This window comes from Polypterus senegalus, chromosome 16 (genome assembly GCF_016835505.1).
Source record: "Polypterus senegalus isolate Bchr_013 chromosome 16, ASM1683550v1, whole genome shotgun sequence".
NCBI classification, from domain to species: Eukaryota; Metazoa; Chordata; class Cladistia; order Polypteriformes; family Polypteridae; genus Polypterus; species Polypterus senegalus.
In genome coordinates, this window is record NC_053169.1 from 54235766 (window position 1) to 54244993 (window position 9228).

Below are 9228 nucleotides of genomic sequence, written 5' to 3' on the forward strand. Positions count from 1 at the left end.
ATGGAGTGGGAGGTTGACAGATGGATCGGTGCGGCATCCCCAGTAATGCGGGCTCTGCAACGGTCTGTCGTGGTGAAGTGAGACCTGAGCCAAAAGGCGAGACTGTCGATTTACCGGTCGATCTACGTTCCTACCCTCACCTATGGCCATGAGCTTTGGGTAGTGACCAAAAGAGCAAGATCACGGATACAAGCGGCTGAAATGAGTTTTCTCCATAGGGTGGCTGGACTTTCCCTTAGAGATAGGGTGAGGAGTTCAGTTATCCGGGAGAGACTTGGAGTAGAGTCCCTGCCCCCTTACATTGAGAAGAGTCAGTTGAGTTGGTTCAGGCATCTGGTCAGGATGCCCCCTGGACGCCTCCCTGGGGGGGTGTTCCAGGCATGTTCCACTGGGAGAAGGCCACGGGGCAGACCCAGGACACGCTGTAGGGATTATATCTCCCGGCTGGCTTAGGAATGCCTCGGGGTCCCCCAGAGGAGCTGGAGAAGGTAGCCTGGGGGAGGGAGGTCTGGGCTTCACTGCTTAGGCTGCTGCCCCCGTGACCCAACCTCAGATAAGCGGTGGACAATGGATGGATGAAATATCTTCGTTGTACATGTTTAATTGCCCCAGCAAGAATACAGTGTGAGGTAGGAACAATCTCTGAATGGGGCACTAGAGTGTCACTAGCGCTGCACCACCGTGTCCTCACATGTTTAATTATTAACAATATAGATTATTTATATGAAGTTAACGTTTTATCTGTATAATGTAATAAACATATTTAGCTGCATTTCATCTTAAAAATGATATCGTCATCATATGTAAATATGTTCTTTATGAAGTGGCTCAGGTTGAGCAATATTATAACTGTATTGCAAGTTTACAGTGAGGTGATTGTACTAATAAATACAAGCAGTTCTACAAGAGCACTTGATGGACTGATTGAGCGTGTTCATAGTTCTTGGGATGAAGCTGTTTCTGAACTCTGAGGTCTGTATAGGAAAGGCTCTGAAGCATTTGCCATTTGAGAGCAGTTCAATAGACGGTGCGCATGGCTGAGGCAGCGTGTGCTTGATGATGTATACTGATAATTCTGTTTCCAATAAGCTGCTGTAGAGCTGTGATTCCACACTCAGCTAATGTGAGATAAATACTCTGAGTGGTGCATTGAGAGAAACAATGGTAAAGCAGCTATGGTATTTGGAATAGTTTGGCCATTGTGTGGATCATTATATTATTACAAGTTAATTACAATCAGATATCTTAAACTAATAAACAATATACGGTTAATTTTAATGTATTTGATAAAGCCGTGTCAGGGATGTGGATCTAAAAAAGAAAGGCAAACCACACTGGAACAGAAGCACTGCTTTGATGCTGGGCGCTGCCAGTTTACAAAACCGAGCAGAGAACTTGTGTATGCCAAGCATTTAGGTGGCGTGAAAATGTGCGTGGCTTTACGCCAAGTTTAGGTTTTATATATAGCGATATGAGTGTGGAAACAGGCTTATGCAACATTTTTGTGCATATGCACCTTTTATACATGAGGCCCCTGGAGAGGATCTGCCAGGTGTAAAAGATAGCCCAGCCACAGACAGACACGACAGCACAGTTCAAGACACACGGTTTTATTTTGCTCACTATTTAAAACTCTTTCCCGCTCTCACTCTTTCTCAGTCCTTATTCTCTCTCTCTCTCACTCTCACTCTCTCTCTCTCTCTCTCTCTCTCTTCATCCGCCTCTGCTCCTCCTTCGCAAGCTCCGTCTATCTCCTCCCAACTCCAGCTCATCCACTGGAGTGAGGCGGCCCCTTTTATCTTGCCCCGGATGTGCTCCAGGTGCTGATGATGGTCTTCCGGCAGCACTTCCTGGTGTGGCGGAATTGCTGCCCTTGCACCCGGAAGCACTCCAGGCATACACAGCTCTTGGAGTGGCAGCACTTCCTGGTGTGGCGGAAGTGCTGTCCTCCAGGGCACAGGAACCACCCATGCAGCTCTGTAGTCGTGGTCCTGGATGGAAATCAAGGGGCTGCCATCTTGCGTTGCCCCCTTCCCGGCCCTTCCCTGATCCAGGTCTCCCGGTGCGGCAAGGTCCCTGGCCACCTGCCACACAGGAAGAATGGGGTAAACTGCCCCAATGCTTGTAGAAACGTACCCAAGAAGACTCAAAGCTGTATTACAGCCAATTACAGCCAAAGGGGCTTGTACAAAGTATTGAAATAAGGGTCTGAATATTTGTCTGAATGAGTGATTTTAGTTTTGATTTTTAATAAATTTACAAAATTTTCTTTACTAGTAGGGTGTTGTACTGTGTTAGCCATCATGGATGCAATGAGAAGTCAAGCAAAATGACACGTTATACTTTGTAACCTGTCTGAAGAAAGGGTCTGAGCAGTTAATCAATAAAAGGTGTCTTTTGCTTGACTTCGCATTTCAAACTTTTCTTTAAAAAAGTTTTCATTTTGTCATTATGGGCTATTATGTTTAAACTGGTTTACAAAAAATTGAATATTTATCCATTTAAAATTAAATCTACTTCACAATAAAATGTGCAGAAAGTGAAAGGGTCTGAATACTATCTGAATCCACCATATACAGTATACTGTATGTATATTTAATGATTTTGCTTTATTGATAAACAAAGAAAAGAACCATTTTATACAGCACCTTCCTCAAAGAATTGTGATGTTAGAATCCCTCTTTATGTTTATAAAAAGAATGTCAAGACCAGGTAACAGTACAGCTAGTAAAACATATCCTTTATTTGAAATCATTGTTAATACTACTTAAAACTACTTATTTAAAATTTTAATAGTGAATTTTTATTATATGCATAATGTCTCGGTATCTGAAGTTCAATTGTCTTTTTCCATAATTGGTTGTTAATTTTCATTATTGTATTTGCATTGTTTTTGTTCTGATTTAAATGCGAATAAAGAATTTATGAAAGAACAAACTAGTTGTAGCTATCCATCCATCCATTATCCAACCCGCTACTGTATATCCTAACAACAGGGTAACGGGGGTCTGCTGGAGCCAATCCCAGCCAACACAGGGCACAAGGCAGGAAACAAACCCCGGGCAGGGCGCCTGCCCACCGAAGCTAGTTCTAACTACAATTCCCATAATGCATAACCGATTAATTTTTTAAAGTGACGCGTCCTCTCTGTTAGGCGACCTAATTTCGCCTGTGAAAAAAATCAACACATGGATTGCGTGTAAAGTATGCAAAAGTAGATAGGTGGGCACCATCCGAAAAACTTAACCTGCTTTCTAACCTTACAATCGAACGGATTTCAAAGTAATTTAACTTAATTTAAGGCGCGGTATTGAGACCTGTAGTTTTGGGTCTTTACAGCTCTACCGTAACAATCACATGTAAACAATAGGCCACCCGGCTGGGGACGTTTCTTAGACAGGCGAGTCAAAAGAAGAGCCAACGACGTTTCTTTATTTGTTAGACTCTTTTTATTTGTTTTGCTTCGTTTTGACACCATGAATAGGAAAGAAGGTATCGTGTTTTCATGCTTTGCGTAACGTAAATTTTTGACCTACCTTTATATTTTTATACATTTAACGAAGCTGTACTACAAGATTTCCAGGTTTAGCTCTACTGCTGTTGACTCCTTGCGAGTTTTTTAAGCATCATTTCTTATGATCAGTCCCTGTATTTCAGTTTATATAATGCATTCAGATTTTCCTTTTTGTTAGGTTTTCTTTTAATCTTTAATATGCGTTGGGTGGTTACTTAACGGAATCCGTTCGAACACACGGATAATCATTTACAAAGTGTCTCTTGTATAGTGTAAGAAATTTATCGGCAAAGTTAAATTGTATAAGATGTGTGCATGAAAGAAAGTAGCTGCAATAAACAAGTCTTCTGCATTTCAACACTTTGTTACAGGTTATACAGCAGCTGCATAAGCAATTTCACGAAATACATAATTGCTTGGTAAAAATAAAATGTATCATTTCACCCAGTTCCACTAAGATGGAACACTCCACAACGGTTAAAATGTAAGCCGAGCCGCGCAGAAAACAAGCTAGTTGAAGCTTCACCAACCATTTGCCCTGCACAAGACTAATCAAAGGTTCTCATATCCATAAATAAGTACTACTTTATGTAATTACATAGTTTATTTCAGTTTATGTGTTTTTTCTTGTCAAAATAATTTTTTATAGGATGGGAGTTTTTAATTTTTTTTATTTTTTATTTTGCTTAAACATAAATTACTCCGATGCTTGTATTGACAGGCTAAATGTTATTTTTCAGTGATTTTTTTTATCAAGATTCTCCTTTTTTGTTTGTTTGGTCATATTCAATATCTGCATATTAAATTAGATAAACTTTACTAATCCCATGGGGGAATTCAAAAACCTCACAATGTTATGGGGTATATTTTGATTCACTGTTGTGTGAAAGAGTAAGCAAGTGTACCTTGTCAACAGAAATTTCCCATAACTAAATGCAACATCCTTTATTCTTGTACATTCTATAATTCTTTTAAAACACATTGATAATTAATTGTTTTTTAAATTCTTGTTTCATGCACTTTCTTCACTTGTACAATTATTGCATGACTGTAGGCAGGAACTGCATTTGGTTTGGAGTGTATACTACCACAAAATATAAAGTAACTTATAAACTTTAATAATGCTGCAGGAAAACCCTCAAAGCAAGATTTTTGCAATACAATACAGCCTATTTTAGTGTGCAATCATATAGAATCAAACAAACTTGCACAAATAAATTAGAGTAAAATGAACAGGAATTAGAATTAAGTGAACAACTTCAATAATGATTAATTTGAAACTAAACACACTGGGTTAAATGAAGTAAATAAGCTATATTAGGTAGACAGATTTGTACAGGAATGGATTAATGCATTTATGTATGTTGACCTTCACAAAGCTCGTTTTGTTTGAGTTTGTATGATAATTTGCTTCTGTTCATTTTCAAGCAAATGTTCTGGTAGGGCAAACAAGCTGTCAGGTATCAGGTCAGGTTGGGGAGCATGCATAGGTACTGCACATAGGTTGCTACACCCACCACATGACAAAACACCTCAGGATCCATTTGGCAACGTCTCTGACTGGCATGCAGTCCAGTCCCATCCCAGTCCCAGACAGGAAATGAACATCTGTCTGATGCAGCCAGTTGTTATGTAGGCATCCCCTTGACCTGGTCCAGCTGCTCAGGTCTTCGGCAATGAGAGTCCTGCAAGCCAGATCACCCTCTGGGGATAGCGCCACATGGATGTAGCGCTGTTTCTGACACTCCCTCACAATGCAGATAATGTGCCTCATTCAGGTCTCTGTGAGAAACTGCTTGTTTGACACAAAATCATAACAGCAATAAACAAGGATTCTACGAAGAGATATTTTACCGAAGGAGTCTAGTCTTCGTCTCAGGTCACTGGATAGCGACCATGTCTCACAACCATATAGTAAAACAGGAAGCACCAGGACTCTAAAGACTTGGACCTTTATTCTCTTGCAAAGATATCAGGAGTGCCACATATCCCTTTCTGGCGACCTCATGCCCTCTCATACTCTCTCAATCCTGACTTCATAAGAAGAGTCACCAGAGACATGAATGTCGCTGCCAAGGTAAGTAAAGCTCTCGACGCAGTCAACTTTCTCTCTTCAGATGGACACACTGCTTATGGCTGTGCCCAAGAGGTCATTAAATGCCTGGATCTTGGTTTTTATCCATGAGACTCACAAGCCCACACTCTCAGACTCCACGCTTAGTCTTTTAAGAGCCTCAAACACAGCCTCTGTTGACTCTGCGAAGATCTCACCATTTTCGGCAAAGTCAAGAACAGTGAATATTTCTTCAACAGATGCCCCATATCTGTTTGGTCCCCACGACCTTGTCTAATTTCATACAAGTATTGAACAGAGTATGAGCAAGGACACCTGGGTGAAAAATGCAGTTTCTGCCTCCACTCTGCATAGCACTCGCAGTACCAGTGTACAGGCTGCCATGACCGACAGCTATTAGCTGTCTTCACTTTTAAACTTCTTTTTAAATCAGTGGGCATGGTCCAGTGACTAAATGTACTGCCAAAATCTTAGCTAACTATTTCATGGCCATAAGATCAGTTTTTGAAAGATGTGGGAACAACTACTGGGCCAAAACCAATAGACCTGGATCCTGTAATAACACAAACATAATGCAGCTTGTTTGAAGAAAATTGGTTCATTTTTTTTAGGGGGTTATCATTGTGCATAAGTCTCTGCAGTCAGGGTGAGTATCTCAGAAATAATTTCTGTAAAATGTTCTATTTGCTAGGATGTCATTATCTCAGAGCTCTACACAATGCAAAAAATTGCATAATTTTCTGATGAAAATTGTAATTTTAAGATGAGAAAATCCAGGTTCCTGTCAACCCTGCAAAGGGTAAAAGTGTGTTTAGAAGGTGGATGTGTGATCCACAGCTCTACTTTCAGAGATTTCATCTTTCCGCTGTTATACTAATGGAAAGCCCTAGTAAAGCAAGTTTTACTGAAACTAGCCACAGCTATTCTTGTGCAGTTTCTGAAGTCACATTGACCGTATAGTATTCCTGCTGTATACCACTGTGCCATGCCTCTCTCTGAGATCCCCCTTCATTTTTTATGACAATCTATCCAGTGTGCCGAGAGTTTTCACCTTAATTTTTTTCCAATCCCATTTATCTTTCATGGTATTATGGTAGCTAATACAGTATAGGTTACATTCATGACTACCTTTGTATTGATACTCTGATATCGCTTGTACTTCACATATGTGTGCTTATCTACATTTGTGGCAATGCTCTGTGTCTGCTGATTTGCATGAATGCTGCTTGCTTTAACATTATCTCATGTGGAGAGGTGGGTATATATATATAAATGTGTTATTTATTACCTGCAGCTTTGTAATGGCATTTAATTTTTGGTGCAAAATTTGAGAAATGTCTTGGTTGTGACACTCAAATTGTTGAAATTACAAAGTGCCATTTTACTTGTAATGTTACATTTTAATTTTTCCACTTAGATGGAGCAATCACATAATGTGTACAACATTTTGTGAATATTATTCCATCTATATCAGATCAGTACCTTTTTATGAGTTTGTTGTTGTCCAGCATTTCCAACGTGTTCAGCCATTCCCAAGATTCTTGTGCTGTTTTCTGCCTGAATGCCATCTTCATGTAGCTACTGACAAGTTTGGAGAGCTCACAAGCAACATTTGTGAATATTATTCCATCTATATCAGATCATAGAGTTTGTTGTTGTCCAGCATTTCCAACGTGTTCAGCCATTCCCAAGATTCTTGTTGTTTTCTTAATATCTTCATGTAGCTACTGACAAGTTTGGAGAGCTCACAAGCTGTCCTAAATCATAGTGAAGTTAGGAGTTGTTTTAGGTTTTAGTAAAATTGCATAACTCTGACTACTTTGAGCTGTAAGGATTGTTTTCCTACTCAGAGATGCTTGATAAATATGGGCCATGGTCATAGATTTCATGAGGCAGACCACACTTTCACCTGTATTTCAGGGGGATGCTCTCGAAAGGGTGAACAGCTTTGAATTTTTTTGGAGTGAATATTAATGACAAAGTTAAATGGGCACAAAACCTTTTATCTCTTACCAAAAATGCTTACAAGCATCTCTGCTTCTTTAGACATCTGAAGAAAGCTTGCATTTCTCCATCTGTTCTCAAAAACGTCTAATGTTGCACAGCGGGATCCACTGTCAGTAATTGCATCAGATCATCGTATGGAACGAGCCTGACTGATAATAAAGTACTGCTGAGCTGGTGAAGGTGATACAGAATATTTTTCGCCGTGAGGTTCTTTCAATTCAGGCTGTACATAACAGTCTCTGTCTAAGAAAGGCAAACAATAATTAAGACCAAAACCAGTAGACAGCACCAGTAAACTGAGGGACAATTTCTGCCCATAAGTTGTAATGTTGCTTAACAATCACTCATAAAAACACATATTGTAACTTAACAAACTATATATAATACTTGGAAATACATATTGTATATATTGGATATAATTTGAGTGTGTGTATATATATGTGTATATATATATATATGTACTAATAAATATATATATATATATATATATATATATATATATATATGCAAAGCCCTCACTCACTGACTCACTCACTCACTCACTGACTCATCACTAATTCTCCAACTTCCCGTGTGGGTGGAAGGCTGAAATTTGGCAGGTTCATTCCTTACAGCTTCCTTACAAAAGTTGGGCAGGTTTTATATCGAAATTCTACGCGTAATGGTCATAACTGGAAGCAGTTTTCTCCATTTACTGTAATGGAGATGAGCTTCAACGCCGTGGGGGAGTTTCGTGTGACATCATCACGCCTCCCACGTAATCACGCAGTACATAGAAAACCAGGAAGACCTCAAAAAGCGCTCAAGAAAACATGCATTATATAATTGAGAAGGCAGCGAAACAATAAGAAGCGGCGAGTGACATATACAACCATATTCATGAGTTCTGCTACTTGAAACAAAGCACGATGTAAACCTACACTTTAAATTAAGTTCATAGACAGGCTGCGCTGGCGTTTGTAATTTAGTGCCTGCCCATATAAGGCCGTCCGTCAGCGGCAATCCAATAGCAAACTGCCACGGGTAAATATTCACGGGTGAAGGACTGTGCTTATGGAGAGGAAGATGAGATGGTCAGGGTGGTGTTTGACACAAACTCAGCGAAACTGCGAGAGAAAGTTTTAAGTGCCAGGACTAAGGTAACATTAAATACAGCCATGGACATAGCAGGAGATGGCACCAGCACAGCTGGGAACCTTCGATGCATGTACACCGAGTGGCTCACGTGAACTGGCGCAGTGCACAGATAAAAGGCAACAGTTCCAAAGAGCTGAACAAAACCGAATTACACAATTGAAAAGGCAGCAAAAATATGAAGCGTCTCATACATACAAGCATATTCATAAATCCAACTACTGCGGAAACAAAGCACACGTTGGAAAAGTCAATGTCCCGCTAAAGGAAGACAGTGTAAAAAACCCGTGCATGCAGTGTGTCAGGTCTCAGATAAAGAAGAAGACGAGCTGTTTATTGATGCAGTAAGAAACGAATCGATGAATGAAACCTGTCATCTTTACAACGATTGACAAACACGGAATGTAACTTGAACACAACACATCCTACAAATACGAACCTGATTGAAAGAAATAATGATAATCAAATCCTTGATGACAGCAACACTCAGTAACACTCA

The 9228-nt window shown here is 39.9% G+C and overlaps 1 protein-coding gene across 2 annotated transcripts in view; it reads left to right on the plus strand.

Annotated features, from left to right (window-relative positions):
• Window positions 1–3341: 3341 nt before the first annotated feature.
• Window positions 3342–9228, plus strand: part of tsnax (translin-associated factor X) — a 79559-nt gene continuing 73672 nt past the window's right edge. Inside the window, exon 1 of one of the 2 annotated variants that reach the window (XM_039738174.1) lies at window positions 3342–3492. In XM_039738174.1, the coding sequence (XP_039594108.1) occupies window positions 3477–3492 (16 nt within the window). In that variant the 5' untranslated portion in view covers window positions 3342–3476. Of the gene's footprint in view, window positions 3493–5451; window positions 5592–9228 lie in introns of those variants that run through there. The other variant, XM_039738175.1, reaches the window with a different exon arrangement.